General features: G+C 43.1%; 1 protein-coding gene across 2 annotated transcripts; it reads left to right on the top strand.

The window, feature by feature from the left end:
- Nucleotides 1-240: 240 nt before the first annotated feature.
- On the top strand, nt 241-17,384 carry CBY2 (chibby family member 2). 2 transcript variants are annotated; one of them, XM_045839286.1, is made up of 3 exons: nt 241-315; nt 813-893; nt 16,158-17,384. In XM_045839286.1, the coding sequence occupies exons 1-3, from the start codon at nt 241-243 to the stop codon at nt 17,382-17,384; spliced, it is 1,383 nt and encodes a 460-aa protein (XP_045695242.1). The 2 variants fall into 2 exon arrangements, with proteins under 2 accessions (XP_045695242.1, XP_045695243.1); XM_045839287.1 differs by lacking the exon at nt 813-893.
- Nucleotides 17,385-17,637: the final 253 nt, after the last annotated feature.

Here is a 17,637-nt window from a genome sequence, read left to right as displayed (position 1 = left end):
CCCAGCCTAACAGGAGAGATGTGAATGGCAGCCAGAATGACCAAACAGGGGGCTAGTGTTTGGACTATTGTGTGTCACATGGACCATGACCAGCTATGTGGACACACCAGGGTGAGATTTCCTGACTGCCAGTGCCTCATTCCTGCCTGAGATGTTCAGAGAGAGAGAGACCATGAGCCCTGAAAAGCACTATGTTGTTTGAGAGACCATGAGCCCTGAAAAACACTATATTGTTTTGTGATGTCACCTCTGGAATGTTCTGAGTGTTTTGGTGACCAAATTCTACATAGGACATATACCTGGCACCTAACATTGGTATGACTTTTTACTTGAGATAAAAAATACAATCTTAGAAAAGGCTTTTGGAAGGCTTTGACACCAACTACAATACCTATCTTAATTTTTGTTCAGATTTTGATAAAGTCCCTTATCAGGTATTATCTTCACATTCTTTCAAACTCAGTTTTTCTTTTTTTTTTTTTAAGATAGTTTTTTTTTAAAGATTTTATTTATTTATTTTCAGAGAGGGAAGGGAGGGAGAAAGACAGAGAGAGAGAAACATCAATGTGCGGTTGCTGGGGGTCATGGTCTGCAACCCAGGCATGTACCCTGACTGGGAATCGAACCTGTGACACTTTGGTTTGCAGCCCGTGCTCAATCCACTGAGCTACGCTAGCCAGGCAAACTCAGTTTTTCATAATGTCCATAACTTACAAGAGGAGATAAGTGAATAGAAAGTCCTCTGTTTTACAGGTGGGTAATTGAGATCCAGTGGACTGGGAAGCAGACATGTTATTTTCTCTTTTCCACAGCACTCGAGGCCACATTTTACAAGGAAAGGAGATGCCAGATCTGATAGCCTAGAGATTCCAATCAATGTGGTTCTACCTCAGGTATGGATAATCACAGAAGAATTTAAAGTACCAATTTTAGCCAGAAAAATCCTCCTCTTTCAAACTGTAGCAAGATGTTATAGAATGGACAGAGTATTTAAGACCTTGATTTTAATTGCAGGTCAGCTTCCAACCAGCTGTGTGCATGGGTGAGACCACTTAGTGACTGTGGATCTTGGGTCCCTCATCCCTCAAATGAAGAGAGAGGGTTAGGTGATCTGTAAGACCTTCCAGCTCTAACACATGACACTGAAATAAGCCAATCTTCTCAATATTATGTCTTTTGGTACTTCTTAATGTTCAACCACTCTGAATTTCTGGAGGAAAATTAGAACTGGGGCTTGGAATCAAATGTATGTAACTGAATCCATGAGAAGAAAACCAGTATGTTATATCAAGGGTTACAGGGTCATTTGGAGATGTCAAGGGAATTAAGACCTCCTATATACCAATGACAGGATAAGAGGGTGGGCACAGGGATCAGAACAGAGGCCAATGAAAGGAGGAAGTATTGACAGGCTAGAAATTCTCAGGTCTCCTTCTGCTTAGCAGCCACTTTCTTGATGGGGTTCTCCTGATTGGATTGTTTCTACTGCTGCTATGTCACAAAGGGGGTGACCTTACTTCTCCAGAGTCACCTAAGGCCCTGTTGGAAGACCATGGCGGTGCCACCAGAGGGGCTGAAATGTAGAGTGGAGGAGTCCAATGCAGAGGTAACTATCTGAAAGCTCTGTCCAGGGATGTGTTAGGGACAGTACTGATCACTTCCCTGTGGGAAGTCAGCTTTCATAAAGAGAGGGCTCTAGGAAAGCTCTCTCTACCTTAAGGATTTTCAGAAGAACACCATTAGAAAGAAAACCTTCAGCATTCCTTCTATAGGTGGAGGTAATTGTAACAATCTAGGTAAATATGTTCAGCAGGAGGAAAAACTATAGGACAAAAAACATATTCTGGCTATTTGTTTTCACATTTTTCTATAACTTTGTGATGAACAGCTGCTTCTCTGTTTCAGCTCATGAAGCTTAGAATACCAGCTAACTTTCTCTGAATTGTTAGACAAGATGGCTTCTCACAGGGTTCCTACAGCTGTAGGAACCTAGATTTAGGTCTGATTCTTTCTACCTGAAATACATGTGTCACTCTGTTGGCTGCTACCCTCGTGATGGCAGGTGTTGCTCCTTTGATTTGTTCACAGCTCAGATAAATCAATGTTTGTTTTGCCAAGGGACAGGTGGAGGGTGCCAACCTAATGATGGGGTTGGGGAAGGGGGCCCAGAAATAGTAGTGAAATAGTGATTATGTGATAGAGTGATAGAGAAGTCTTAAATCTAGCATAACTCTCCCTGCCTACCTCCCAGAAATAACTCAGCATTAAGAAGGAGAGGCAGGGGAAAAGAACTGGAGAGTGGTTAAAAAAGGCTCAAGTGCCCTGGCTGGTGTGGCTCAGTTGGTTGTAGTGTTGTCCTGTAAACTGAAAGGTTGTGGGTTTAGTCCCGGTTAGGGTGCATATGACAGGCAACTAATTGATGCTTCTCTTGCATTGATGTTTCTCTTCCTCTCTCTCCCTCCCTTCCCTTGTCTCTAAAGTCAATAAGCATGTCCTCAGTGAGGATTAAAAATAAAAAAATGCTCGAGCCATCCACTTCCTGTGCTGCAGGATCCAATGCTGCTGTGGGGGTCTGGGAGGGCATGGAGTGCATGGGTGAGAGGATACTTGATGCCTGGGCATGTGTACCCCTCATGGGCAAATGTGGCCTCATTGGTACATTTGCTATGCACAAGTTTTGCACCAGGTTTCAGACACCTGCCAGGATGCTCTAGGATGGTGCACTAGGGGAATGTGGGCGTTTATAAGTTTAGATTATCTGAAATGTGCCACCAGCAGGGCTGTGCGAGGGACCAAAGAACTTATTGGACCTACTCCAATGAGATGGTGGTTTGGTGGGGGGGCATTGATGTGGTTCACAAGGGGAGAGAACAATCAACTAAGCATTGATTTAATCAGATGTTGGTCACTGGGCCATGCAAGGGTGAGGCAGAGGTTGCATAGGTATGGGAACTGGGAACCCCATGAACCATACTAGTAATAAATAGCAGAACTGGAGTTGGGAGCTTGAACCCAAGTCAAAACCCACCCTCTTTGCTACACCCAATCTCTCTGCTGGGTATATGCCACCTGGCTGGACAAGGTCATGTTTTAGCCCTCTGCTTCTTCTCTTGCTATTAGGAGATCCCACCTCTTCTTCCCACATCTTACTGTTTGCCAGGAGCTCCCTGTATTTATTTGCCCCATGCTGCTTCATTCTGGAGCTGAGTCCATTCATTTTAAAAGGGAATTACATCAGCAGCTCTGTCCCCAGAAAGTGCCTCTGGCCCTCCAGATCCCAATCATGCTGGGTGTTTGGGTGTCTCAATTACATTCCAAATGCTTATGATTCACTATCTGTTATCACCCTGAGGTCTTTTCAGGTCTTATTGATTCCAGTTTTTCTTTCTCACATTAAATATTTGTGTTTTCTGATCTATTTCTTTCTAGCATATTAACTTGGAAGCCATCAAGCCAGTCACTTCCTGCCCAAGCTAGCTGACCTTATTCCTTTTGTGCATAACATGCATAGTGATTCAGTTTTCATAGGCATTCACATTTCCCCAATTGAGCACTATCTGTGAGTTACATGAAGGTGTTGTTTACTGCTAGATCATTAATGATCTATACCAGATCAGAAAGCACCCAACAGGCCCCCTTCATTCTAACCCCCAGCCAGTTGCCTTTTCTCAACCCCATTTGTTTGAGCATGTTTTGCAGAAGTTTGGGGTATTGCTGACAATACCCGTATCTCTGAATTGACTGTTAGAAGGAAGATTTCATGAGATTCCATGTTAAACGATTAGCTGAAACTACCATAACATGATGACATATTTATTCTCTTTCCTGGTAATGTTATAATTCTATCAAAATCAGTCACATTCACCTGTGAATTATCCTCTTACCTGTTCACATTAAAACCCACACTGACTTTATCAGACTATAGGGTGCTGAGTTAATACAAAAATGTGATAATGAACTTCAACTTTGTCATCTCATCTGAAAAATTAGTAGTGTATCTGGCTCTTCCTTCCAGTATTCTGGGTACCTCAGATTCTCATGCCTGAAAAGAACCTCAGGTGGCTGAGTGTTCTTTGACTGTAACCCTCAGTACTGTTGGCAAAGTATGTGTTTAAAACCTTGGTCAACACTCTCGGAATCTACCAGGCTTTGGAAATACCTTCTGGTCTGTGGTAGCCACACTTTTCTAGGAGTGAAGAGAACTTTAGAGTGTAAGCTAAGCCTGGTTAGTCACTGTCCAGTCCTGTCCCCAAACCCATTTGATGGGAAGCCATTAACCCCAGGAACTCCATTCCAGAAGGTCCCAGTCTGAGAGTTCTGTTCCTTAGAAATTCTGTAGCATCAGTAAGAGACTTTGGTCTTATCACCTCTCCTTTGCCCTTTGCCACCCCCCACCATTGGCCAATTTTCCTCCATGTTCTCTACTCATTATGAAGTTCGTGATCTGACAAAGGCACCCAGTCACTGGTGATTTCAAGCATTTTTCTTTCAGGACCACTTGTGTTTAAGGAGATGATAGGGAGAGGGCCAGGCCTGGTACTAAGGAAGAACATCCACTCATAGATGACATTCAGGCATCTGTGATGGATATGTTTGTGCCTAGGGGGCTCTTCCTGAATCCCTGGAATTAATACATCTTAGGTCACAACTGTGAGTGTATTCACCTGAGGGCAGAGTCTCTTAGCCACTTCCAAATAAGTCCTGATGGGAAGGTATAATGAACCTCATAGCCAGTTGTATTTCTCTTGTATCCACCCTCATATCCCATTTTTACATGAAGAAGCCAACATTTTCCTCTCCTTTCTACTAGATATGTCCATATGTGAGAGCATTTCCCATAGACCAGGGAGGAGACAATCTTTTCTTCATGGGAAACTTGAGCCATGTTTCTCTGGAGGCTTGCACTGTGCTGCCATAGGCTTTGACTCTGTTCCCAGGCTTAGCAGAACTTTCAGGGGTGTTCCAGGGTCTTTGTTAGCCCATCTCTCTCTTTAAAAAAAGATTTTATGTATTTATTTTTAGAGAGGGAAAAGAGGGGAAAAAGAAGGGAGAGAAATGTCAGTGTGCGAGGGAAACATCAATTAGTTGCCTCTTGTACACTCCCTGACCAGGGACCAAACCTGCAACTCAGGCATGTGCCTTGACAGGAAATTGAACCGGTGACCTTTTGATTTGTGGGACAACACACAATCAACTGAGCCACATTTGTCAGGGCAGCCCATATCTCTTGTTAGGGCTTGAAGACATCAAGGACGGATTAGTTTTGTTCATGAATCCAACACAGTAAAAACACTGGTCAAGGTGACCTACTGAGCAGGCTCTGGCTTCAAACATAGGCTAAGGAGGCCTGGGATTTTGTACCTCATGTACTTACTTAGCTCAGATGCTCACTTTTTGGAAAGGCCTTTTGTAAAGAAATATATTCATCATTTGCTATAGGTCAGGAAACTTGTTTAAGCCTTACCAGTAGAACCATCTGGCCATCTGGTCTTTATGACAGCTTGCCTACCACTTCCTTGGTGCCTCACCACCATCTCAGGAAGTAGTCAGGGCAGCTACATTTAAGTTCATTTTAGAGGTGACATTCAGAGGAGCAAAGTGACTTTTTGAAGAGCACTCAAAGATATGGGACTTTTGAACCCAAAATTTGAGTTACTGACAATTTGAGGCCTCTACACTCATTAGACTATGGGTTCAAGATGGTGATATGGACAACCAGCACACATGAGGCATTTGTAGGCAGGGGCAGCTGCTTTTAAGGACTACACAGATGAACCCACAGTTTTGTGAAATTCACATGAGCAGACCCCCACTGTTGTAGCATTTATGTCATGCAGCAACAGCTCTGCAGTTTAAATATATAAACTGAAATGAGGACATAGCTTTATTAAATACACTAAGTATATTAAAACAAACAAAATAATCACTTTTATAGTCTAAAAATGGTACAATGTTAACAGTTTCACATATTTCAACCTAATAGCTCCTCCTTACCTTTTAGTGTATTTTGGTTGATTAGTTCATCAACAAGGACTTGTTACACTTTTGCTGTATATAAAATGTGCTGTTCTAATTTCTAGAACTAGGGATGTCAAAAAATGAGGGACAGGTTACTGTCTTATAGAATTGCAATTTATTCATCTGGGGAGAAGGTGAGACAGAACATAAGAGAAGCACTGCAAAGTAATATTAACAGATGCAAAATAAAGCATCTGGGCATTGTGAAGAGCTAGGATGAGCATGCAATTTGGAGTCAGATATCCTGGGTTTAAACTCTGGCTTTGCCCCTTGATGGCTAGGTGATCTGATGTAGAACCATTGTGGCTCTTTTTGGTAAGACAATATATATGAATAAATCGATTAGCATATTGTTACATAATAGTCATTCAGTAATGTTATTTCCTTTTTCTTGTTCTATAAGTTTTTCTCTAAGGGAATGCTAAGCAACTTCTCTTCCATATCAAAGTACATCCGTAGCTCTTTATAAACAAAGGAAATATCACATTTTATTTTACTTCTTTTTAACTCTACAACAAACTGTGAAATAGGGCAGATGTTAGTAAGGTTGCTATGGATGGTTGTACAGATTGTGCACTGCAACAACAGTTGTAAATATCACCCTCTAAAATTTGTCATTGTACAACCTGCACAAACATATGGGGTGGCTCTGAATCATGCTAGTATTCACACAGTCTATATATGGAAATGTAAGCACAGAAATTAAGTGATCTTAAAAGGTTATACACTCATACAGGCAATGCCAGGACTCTCCAGGTTTTATAATGTCCAGCCCCCAGATCCCCATACCTTACTGCCTACATAATACTTGTGGTACTTTGACCTCTTTCATTGGCACCAAGAAGTAATCATTACTAATAACTGAATATTCTTTCTTATCTTTATTGTTCACATGTTTATTTACAAATAGAACACATACACATACACAGGTATCACTGGGACATTTTGGGAGTCTTGGAGCTGGGAACACACCTTCCTCTCCTGACTGAGCATGGGTTCTCTAGAAAAGGGCTTCTATCACTGCCATGTTGGAAAGCCTGTGGGTGTACTTCTTGGGCTTTCACAGCTGATCTCACATCCACATCGGTTGTCCCAGTGGGCCATGGACAAGGGGCTGTGAACCTCTGCTCAGTCACTCACATCCAGGCCAAATCCTGGATGCAAATCTGATGGTAATACCTCAGATCATGGCCAGTTTTCCCATCAGCATCTGGCTTATACCCTTGATGTCATCGTATTCATGGAGCTGGGAGATGTGGTCCTCCAGTTCATCCACTCTGTAGTCTTCAGATATTAATTGGGAAATCTCCCTGTCCAGCATGTTTCTCTTCTCCTTCAGCTTCTGAATGTCAATGTGCAGAGAATTCTTGCTGGCCCACCAGACTTGGAAGTTGGCTACTTCTGTGCCCTGGGGTCTAGGGCCCCCTGTCTTGGGGGAGGGGTCTGCAATGCAGGAGGGTCCAGGGCAGGGACAGGAGAGCTGCCTCTCAGGTCTGCTAGAGACCAGGAACAGCCACATACCAAGCTGCACATGCACACAATAAGGTCAGGCCCCACCCTTAATAAATGACTTTTCAAATTGACTTGAAGTTCCCTGAGGGCAGGATCTGAGACCAGATGCTAAATTAATGTTAGTTGATTCATTAACATGAATGCGGAGGAAGAATTGGTACAAGAACTTTCAGAGTAGGACTAGATAAGGGCAAGGCATTTTCACAAGGCTAGGAAAAAACTTTCACTTGAGCACTAAGTCCAGCTGGTCTGATTACAGTTGGGGAAATGCCACAGGAAAGAAAGAATTTGTCTTGGCATAATATTTTCCTAAAGTTCAATCAGGATTCTTGGTATATCTGAAATGCCTAATGTTCAATCAGGACTCTTGACATATTTTTCCTTAAATCTTCTCACTTTCAGAAACAGAAAAGGTACACTTTACTTTAGCTTTACATTGGATAAATGAGGCTAAAGTGGTTTCTGTGTTCTAAGAAACTAGGCCATGAGTCAATACTGAATCTGACCTCTTTCTTCATCCTGTCTGGAGATAGGAGGAAAGATAGAAGGACTCAGTTTTAAGGGAAGGATTTGGTTTCCTGGGTAAGGAAGTAAAGGAACCTATTAGCCCATTGACATTTTCTGGATCAGGAGTGGTAGGCATGAAACAGAAAATGCAAAAGGATCTTCTTGGGAGGTGTTGACCATTTAAGGAAGGAGACAAGATGTCAACTAGGTTGGTAAAAGAGGTCTGCTAGGGGCATAGTTGTACCCACTTACAAATATAGATCGATGGAACCAGAGAAAGTTAAATTAAGAGGGCATTTAGAGATAATGTTGCTGACCCTTCATTATACACAAGTGGAAAACAAGTTCAGAAGATGAGAGGATGTGACCAAGGTTACCTGATGGCATGCATAAGGACAAGGACCAGACAGCCAGATTGTCCATAACTAGGGATCTACCATTACATGTTAAGTTTTTGTTTAGTGCATTTCTTTTTTTTAAGTAACAGTAATTTCTTTTTTAAAAGATTTTATTTATTTATTTTTAGAGAGAGGGTAAGGGAGAGAGAAAGAAAGGGAGAGAAACATCAATGTGTGGTTGCTTATTGGACATCCCCCACCAGAGATCTGGTTGCAACCCAGGCATGCACCCTGACTGGGAGTTGAACCAGCGACCCTTTGGTTTGCAGGCCAGTGCTCAATCCACTGAGCCACACCAGCTAGGGCTATTTAGTGCATTTGTTGAGGGGAGAGTAAAAAATCCATTGAGTACCCAGTTCAGATTGTGAATATAGTGTAACAGCAGCTGAAGAGGATGATTTAAAGGTCACCAAGGATTCTCTAAACAGTTATAAAGCATTATAGATTCCTCTTTGGATGTTTAGTTGGATGAAGAAGAGTATTCCTCTGATTGAAACCAAACAATCCTAAAAAAGAAATGAGACAATCGGGGAAATCTGAACACTGACTTGATATTTGTTGTTAAGAGATCATTGTTAAATTTTAAAAGGATGAATTAAGCCAGTCAGAGAAAGACAAATACCGTATGATTTCACTCATATGTGGAACATAATGAACAAACTGAACTAATAAGCAAAATAGAGACAGACTCACAGATAGAGACCAGGATGACAGTTAAGTGGGGAGAGGGGTAGGATTAGGGGATGGGGTGATTGAGAAAAAAGGCAAAAGGACTTATGGACATGGACAACAGTGTGATGATTACAGGAGGGTGAGGTATATAAGAGGACTAAATGGTAATGGAAAGAATACAGTAAAAAAAAGCCACAAAAATTAACAGGATGATAATGGTATTGTGGTTTTGTTTAAAAGATACACATTGATGTATTAATGGATAAAATAAGAATGTTACTGACTGTATTCCCTATACTGTACTTTACATACCCATGACTATTCTGTAACAACCAATCTGTACTTCTTAATCCCTTCACATTTTTTACTCATCTACCCAACCCCTTTCATCTGACAACCATCAAAATGTTCTCTGTATCTATGAGTCTGTTTCTGTTCTGCTTGTTCATTTATTTTTTTTAGATTCAATTGTTGATAAATGTGTATTTGTCATTCATTTTTACTCTTCTTCTTCTCAAAGAAAACCCTTTACTTAACAGTTCATATAATACTGGCTTGATGGTGATGAACTCCTTTGGCTTTTTCACATCAAAGAAACTCGTTATCTGTCCTTTGATTCTAAATGTAAGCTTTGCTGGGTACAGTAATCTTGGTTGTAGCTTCTTACTTTTCATCACTTTGAATTGTTCTTGCCTAACCCTTCTGGCTTGCAAAGTTTCTTTTGAGAAATCAGCTAACAGTTTTATGGGAGCTACCTTGTAAGTAGCTAGCTGCTTTTTTTCTTGCTGCCTTTAAGATTCTCTCTGTCTTTAACCTTTGGTATTTTAATTACAATATGTCTTGGTTTGGGCCTACTTAGGTTTATCTTGTTTGAGACTCTCTTTGCTTCTTGGACTTATATGTATATTTCCTTCAACCAGTTAGGGATGTTTTGTCATTACCTTTTCAAACAGGTTTCCAATTGCTTGCTCTCTGTCATCTCCCTCTTGTACCCCCATGATATAAATGTTGGTATGCTTATAGTTGTCCCCAAAGCTCCTTAAACCATCCTCATATTTTTGGATTCTTTTTCCTCTTTGCTGTTCTAACTGGGTGTTTTTTGCTTCCTTATATTCCAAGTTGCTGATTTGATTCTTGGCTTTATTTACTCTACTGTTGATTCCATGTAATGTAGTTTTCATTCCATTGTATCCTTCATTTCTGACTGGATCTTTTTTATGCTGTTGATGTTCTCAATAAGTTCACTGCGCATTTTCATAACCAGTGTTTTGAACTCTGCATCTAGCAGATTGCTTGTCTCCATTTTGTTTAGTTCTGTTTCTGGAGTTATGTTCTGTTCCTTCATTTGGGACTTATGTCTCCTTCTTTGTCTCCTCATTTTGGCCGCCTCCTTATGTTTGTTTCTATGTATTAGGTAGAGCTACTGTGTCTTCCAGGCTTGGTTGAGTGGCTCAATGTAGTGGGTGTAGGGTCCAGTGAAACTGCTTCCCTGATTACGCAAGCTAGGCTCTTGAGATGTGCCCCCTGTGTGGGCTCTGTATACCCTCTCCTGTGGTTAAAACTTGATTGCTATTGGCTCCTCAGTGGGAGGGATTTACCCCCAGGCTGATTGGCAACAAGGACTGGCTACTGCCACTGACTTCTGACCATCTTGGAGGATAAGCTGTTCAGGGACCCACCCCAAAGAGCAGGCTTGCAAAGTTTCAGTGGGGCTCTAGTGCCTGCTGAATCCACCCCTTGAGTGTGTTGCTTATGGAGGTCATTGGGTGGTTATGCTTTGATATGGTCTGAAGCTGTCCACTGGATGCACTGGCTCTGCACCTCCCAGGAGGAGGTGCAGAGCCAAAGTCAACTGCCACTTGTGTTCTGCCCTTGGCCATCCAGCATGAGCTACCAAGCGAGCTGCAGATGGCTGCTACTTGTGCTGAGCTTGGAGGTGCCCAGGTGCAGAAAAGCTGTGAACTGAGGCTGACTGCTGCTCATGCCAAGCCTGGGGCCTCTTAGTAAGAGGTATAGGGCATGTTGAGGCCAGATGCTGCTTATTTGAGAGATTTTAGGAAAATCTGAGGCATGAGCCAAGACAGGTCATTTGTATAGAAAAGCCACAGGAAATGGCTTGGGTGGACCTGAAATTTGGGTGGGTCAGGGCCTCAGAGAATCACCAGTGTTGGGCCAACAGTATGAGCCAGATTTATGGTGACTCAGATATGGTGCCTGTCTGCCAGCTATGTGGGGGAGGGCTCATCAAAGGAACAATGGCCTTTGCCAGCACTTCTGTTTTGGAAAAAGCTGCTTCCCCTCAAATCTCACCCTGATGCTGGATAATTAGGCTCATCCACATATGTCTCTGGTACCTTTCTTTTTTAAAAGCATATTTTATTGGTTATGCTATTATAGTTGTCCCATTTTTGCTTGCCTTTATACCCCTTGCTCTGCACCTCCCCTCCCACCAGTATTCCCCAGCACCTTAGTTTATGTCCAAGGGTTATACATATAAGTATTTTGGCTTCTACATTTCCTACAATGTTTTAACCACCCCCACCCTCCCTGTATATTTTGTATCTACCAATTATGCTTATTCCCTGTACCTTCCTCCCCTTCTCCCCTCTCTCCATCCCTGCTGATAACCCTCAATGTGATCTCCACTTCTGTGATTCTGTTCTTGTTCTTGTTGTTTGCTTACTTTGTTTTTGTTTTTAGGTTCAGTTGTTGATAGTTGTGAATTTGTTATCATTTTACTGTTCATAGGGGTGATCCTCTTTTTCTCAGATCAGTCCCTTTAACATTTCATATAATAAGGGCTTGGTGATGATGAACACCCTTAACTTGACCTTATTTGGGAAGCACTTTATCTGCCCTTCCATTCTAAATGAAAGCTTTGCTGGATAGAATAATCTTGGATGTAGGCCTTTGTCTTTCATGACTTTGAATGCGTCTTTCCAGCCCCTTCTTGCCTGCAAGGTTTCTTTTGAGAAATCAGCTGACATCTTATGGGCACTCCCTTGTAGGTAACTGTCTCCTTTTCTCTTGCTGCTTTTAAGATTCTCTCCTTATCTTTAATCTTGGGTAATGTAATTATGAGGTGCCTTGGTGTATGCTTCCTTGAGTCCAACTTCTTTGGGACTCTCTGAGCTTCCTGGACTTTCTGGAAGTCTTTTTCCTTCATAAGATTGGGAAAGTTCTCTTTCATATTTTTTTCAAATAAATTTTCAATTTCTTGCTCTTCTTCTCCTCCTTCTGGCACCCCTATGATTCAGATATTGGAATATTTAAAGTTGTTCCAGAGGTTCCTAAGCCTTTCTTCATTTTTTTTTTGAATTCTTGTTTCTTCATTCTATTCTGGTTGAGTATTTATTTCTTCCTTCTGCTCCAAATCATTGATTTGAGTCCCATTTTCTTCCCTTCACTGTTGGTTCCCTGTATATTTTTCTTTATTTCCCTTTTTATAGCCTTTACCTCTATTTTGCATCTGTACTCAATAATTTCTGTGAACATCCTTGTTTCCAGTGTGTTGAACTCTGCATCTGATAGGTTGGCTGTGTCCTCATCACTTAGTTCTTTTTTTCTGGAGTTTTGATCCATATTGGGCCATATTTCCTTGTCTAGGCATTCCTGTTACATTGTAAGGCGCAGAGCCTTAGGTATTCACCAGGGCAGGGCAACCCACTTTGCTACGTTGTGGCACTATATGTGGTGGAGGGGTCAGAGAGGGAACAATGCTGCTTGTTCAGCTCTCCCCCCACAGTAAGTCACTTCTACTGCTACCTGCAAGCAAATTGGGCCCTTTTGGTGTTGATTCCCTAGTGGGTGGGCTTGTGTACATTCTGGGACCCTATGGGTCTCTTCAACAAACTGTCCTATGAGGCTGGGAGTTTCTCCTGCCACTGCAACTCCCATAGGTTTTTCCAGCTAGAGGTTTTGAGGCTTTCTTTTCCCATGCTGGAACCTTGGGTTGTGTTGTCTGTCTCACTCCCCAGTTGTTCCTCCTGGCTTAGCGACACATGAATGTTCGACCCTCCCGGTCCACCAGCTGCTGCCTGGCCCTGTCTGTCACCTTGCCATGCACCCTCTTCACCCTGGCTGCCTGACTCTGCTCCTCCCTCCAGTCTGGATGAATGTTTCTTCTTTAACATCTTGGTTGTCAATTTTCCATACAGTTCAATTTTCTGGCAGTTTTGGTTGCTTTTGGTTTTTAAATTGGTAGTTGTCCTTTTGGTTGTACAAGGAAGCAAAGCATCTCTACCTATACCTCCATCTTGACCTGAAGTGCTCTGGTACTTTTCAAGCTGCTGCCCCAGCACTGGAGCTTAAAGGATGAGTCTGAGTAAGTATGTGTGTGGGCTCTTTAAGAAGAATTGTTTGGGACTCCAGAGGTCCTCTATCTCCCCAGCTTCAATCCCTGCTGGTTTTTACAGCCAGAAGTTAAGGGCACTTCTCTTCCTGGCTATAGAACCCTAGGCTTGGGGGCCTGGTGTGAGGCAGGTACCCCTCACTCCTCATGGAGGACCTCCATTGCTGAGATATCCCTCCTGATTTTTACACACCACACTTGGGCATGGGACTAGCTGGTTCCATGTCTGCATTCCTACCAGTATTGGTGTGGTTTCTTCTTTCATTCCTTAGTTATAGGACTCTCATTCAGTCAGACTTCAGGTGGTTCTGAATGATGGTTGTTCTGTAGTTTAGTTGTAATTTTGATGTGGTTTCAGGGGGAGGTGAGTACTGTATGCTGCCATCTTGACTGGAAATCTACACTTTGTTTTAAAATAACCCAGTGACAAGGGAGTGCTGTGGAATTGGGTGATGGTATATGTGAAACAACTGTGGCTTTAATTTGATAATTGCTGAAGTTAGGTGATGGTTACATGAAAAAATGTACCCATCTAGTAATTATTATTCTTTCTCTTTTTATAGATGTTTGAAAATTTCCATAATAAAAAAGTTAAGGAAAAAGTATCTTGATCCCCCAAAATACTGCCAATCCTTTGATAAATTCATGGTGATCTCTCATGTGTTCACTTTATACATATAAGTTCAAGGAGCCAGAACTGGGTTTGTGACTTAGTAATTAAACTGATACTGGTTATTTAACTTCCTTGAGTCTCAGTTTCTCCATCTATAAAATAGGAATAATAATAACACCTTATTAATTCAGGGTTGTGGGGTAATTTGGTAGGTGGAATGCTCAGCTTCAGGCCTAGCACAAAATTGAGGCTCAATATTTCTGTCTCCCCATTCCTTCACAAGATCTGGATACACACCATTGACTAAAACCACATTTTCCACAATAATATCATCCAAGGTAAGATGTTGCTGAGATGGAGGCCGTCATTAGTTCTAATTTGAGGATGGAGAGAACCTCTCCAGTTTTATTACCTATTGATCTTGGCTAATCTTCCCAGAAATTCAGATCAAGAAACCTTCAATTTACAAGGATATAGTGTGGACTATCCACAATGAAGTTCATTCTGATCATAGGTTCAGCTACAAGAGCTAATGTGTTTTCCTAATTGAGAAATATAAAAACTGTAGAGGCTGGATTTATTTAAAGCAAATAAGGTTCTCATTACAGAATACTCCTACACCCTTGCTATCTGGAAGATTAAGCACATCCTTACAAAAAGGTAATGGCATGTGCTTATTGCAAAGTTAATGGCATAGAACTGTGTCTTCTACTTATCTAGCTCTTTGGGTCTTAAAAAATTCAAACCAACTTTATATACTGTGCAAATTATGCATCTCTCTATACACACACTTATATAGTATATGTTTAGAGATATATACATATATACATATATACATTATATATATGTAGTATATAGTATGTAACCTAATTTGTTTTCTATCTTCTCTATCTGTAAAATTGTGAAAATAACCTCAGAAATAAGGAATTTATATTTGGAGAACATTGCTTGGATAAAATTCTTTTGGTATATTCAGAAGTTGCTATCATGATCTTATCTTATTTAAATTTATTTCTGTAGTTGTTGCCTCTGCCACCTGTTCACCACGTTCTGAATACATCTCAGAATTCTTCCATTACTGAAGCCTAATTTTCTTGATAACAATACCTTACATTTCTATGGCACTTGACAGTTTTAAAATCACTTTTACATTCATTATGTCATTCAATCCTCACACAGTGTTGTGAACTAAGCAGGGCACATGTTATTATTTCCATTTTCCAGGCACATTTCACTGACTTTCAGTATTAGAAAGTGCCTAATTTAAGATCATGCAGTTTGACTCCTTCTTTGTTGCTAGTGAAAAATCTGAGTCTCAGAGAGGGTGAGAGAGAGGCTTCAGTTTCACATGCACATCAGTGACAGATCATAGTTCTTACTGATGAATTCCGTATTTGTGAATTTCCCTAATTTTTTTCACAAAAATTTGTAACCCCCAAATCAATACTCATGACTCTTCCATGATCATTCACTGACATGCACAGAGTGATGAAACACTTGAGTGACCTGATGCAAACAATCTCAGCTGAGGAGCCTTCTTGTTTCATACCATAAAACAATGTTTACTTCACAGTTTATTTAGTACAGGTTTTTCACATTTTTTTTTTGTTGGTGATTTCACTGTCTAAAATCACCCTCAAGCATAGTACTGAAATGCTGCTTAATTTTTCTAAGCACAAGAAGGCAATGATGTGCTTTACAGAGAAAACAGTTGTGTTAGATAAATTTTGTTCAGGCATGAGTTTCAGTGCAGTTTGCGCTTATGTATTGGATGGTTGATGAAAATGTGACCAGAGGCTGGCAGACACCTAATTTTGTATTTCTCCTAGCAGCCATAGTTCAGTATTCACTAATTCGGTGTTCTCCACAATTTTATAGAACATAACTGCAGGGAATGATGAGGATCAACTGCATTTCCTTGTGAGGACCCCAACAGGCCAAGTGTAAAAGTGCCTACTGAGGCCAGGCCAGAGCAGACTATCAGACTGGGTTTATTGTGAGGCGTCCTGGCCTCTTACTTTGTCAGTCAGCCTCAGGTGTACCAGCTCCTTCACTAACTCTGGGCTTCCCCCGTTCTTTCCCACAGCGGGGCACAACCGAGCCCTTCTTGAGGCTCCACAACCTGTACCCGAGCCCGCGCTGCGCCAGGCAGGCAGCCCTGCCCAGGCTGAGCCGCAGGGTGGCCAGCCAGCACTCGTACCCGCTGAATCGCTTCTCCTCGGTGCCCTTGGATCCGATGGAGCGCCCCACCTCCCAGGCGGACCTAGAGCTAGACTACAACCCTCCACGAGTACAGCTCAGCGACGAGATGTTTGTGTTTCAGGACGGGCGGTGGGTCAATGAGAACTGCCGCCTGCAGTCTCCCTACTTCTCCCCCTCGTCTTCTTTCCACCACAAGCTGCACCACAAGAGGCTGGCGAAGGAGTACCTGCTGCTGGACGAGAACCGGTCCCTGCGGGAGGAGAACCGCGCTCTGCGGGAGGAGAACAAGACCCTCCGGAAAGAGAATAAGATTTTGCAGGTCTTCTGCGAGGAGCAAAAGCTCCCGCCGGGCCGGGAGGACAGCAGGGCCTCGTCGCCGCTGCTGCGCAAGGACAGCACGGCTTTGGAGGTGGTAAAGAAGGACCCGGCCCCACACGGGCACCGCAGCAAGGAGAGCAGCACGCTCCAGCTCCTCCGGGAGGAGAACCGGGCCCTGCAGCAGCTGCTGGAGCAGAGGAAGGCCTACTGGGCCCCGGCCGAGGAGAAGACGGGTCCTGCGGAGGAAAGCAACCCGGCCCCCTCACCCCATGAGGAGCCCCGTGGCTCAGGGCTTCTGACGGATCCGGGCCCCGGCCTCCCCTCCGCGTTCGAGGAGCCCAAGGGACCTTCGAGCCCGCAGGAGGATTCCAAGACTCTCCGTGCCCTGCGCGAAATGGTCAGTAGCCTGGCTGGGCCCTCCCGGGAGGAGAGCCAGGTGGGCCCGGGCCCGGGCCCTGGCATAGTGGATGGCAGCCAGCCCCTGGAGCTGCTGAGGGAGATGAGCCGGGCGCTGCAGGCCCTGCGGGAGGAGAACCAGAGCCTGCAGACCCTGCGTGAAGAGAACCGGCTCCTGCAGGAGGAGAACAGGGCCCTGCACGCTCTGCGCGAGGAGCACCGGCTGTTCCAGGAGGAAAACAAGGCCTTGTGGGAGAACAACAAGCTGAAGCTGCAGCAGAAGCTGGTCATCGACACTGTGACCGAAGTCACCGCCCGCATGGAGATGCTCATCGAGGAGCTCTACGCCTTCATGCCAGCCAAGAACAAGGACCCTAAGAAGCCTCCCAGGGTCTGAGGCCGCCCGAGTGCACAGAGGCACCAAGCTTGGGGCACAGAACATTTCCTGCCTTTCTTTTGTCTTCTTCGCTTTCACCCACCAGCTTGTGCCTGTGGAAGAGCAGAAAGATCTGCCTTCCTAAATTCAGAGAACTAATAAAGGCGTGAGGAGGCTGAGGCCAGTTAACACAGTGCTGCTCTTTTCTTTTCTCTTTTTCTTTTTTCCTTTTCCTTTCCCTTCCCTTCCCTTTCTTCTTTCCTTTTTCTCCCCT

Source organism: Phyllostomus hastatus, unplaced genomic scaffold (assembly GCF_019186645.2).
Source record: "Phyllostomus hastatus isolate PE091 unplaced genomic scaffold, TTU_PhHast_1.1 phas_contig_29, whole genome shotgun sequence".
NCBI classification, from domain to species: domain Eukaryota; kingdom Metazoa; phylum Chordata; class Mammalia; order Chiroptera; family Phyllostomidae; genus Phyllostomus; species Phyllostomus hastatus.
The sequence above is the reverse complement of the archived record's forward strand: the minus strand, read 5'-3'. Positions and strand labels throughout refer to the sequence as shown.

Coding starts and splice junctions, on each gene's coding strand:
- CBY2 (XM_045839286.1), top strand. CDS start 241: ATGTCACCTCTGGAATGTTCTGAGTGTTTTGGTGACCAAATTCTACAT. Junction 316..812: donor ATACCTGGCACCTAACATTG/GTATGACTTTTT, acceptor TCTTTTCCACAG/CACTCGAGGCCACATTTTAC. Junction 894..16,157: donor TCAATGTGGTTCTACCTCAG/GTATGGATAATC, acceptor TCTTTCCCACAG/CGGGGCACAACCGAGCCCTT.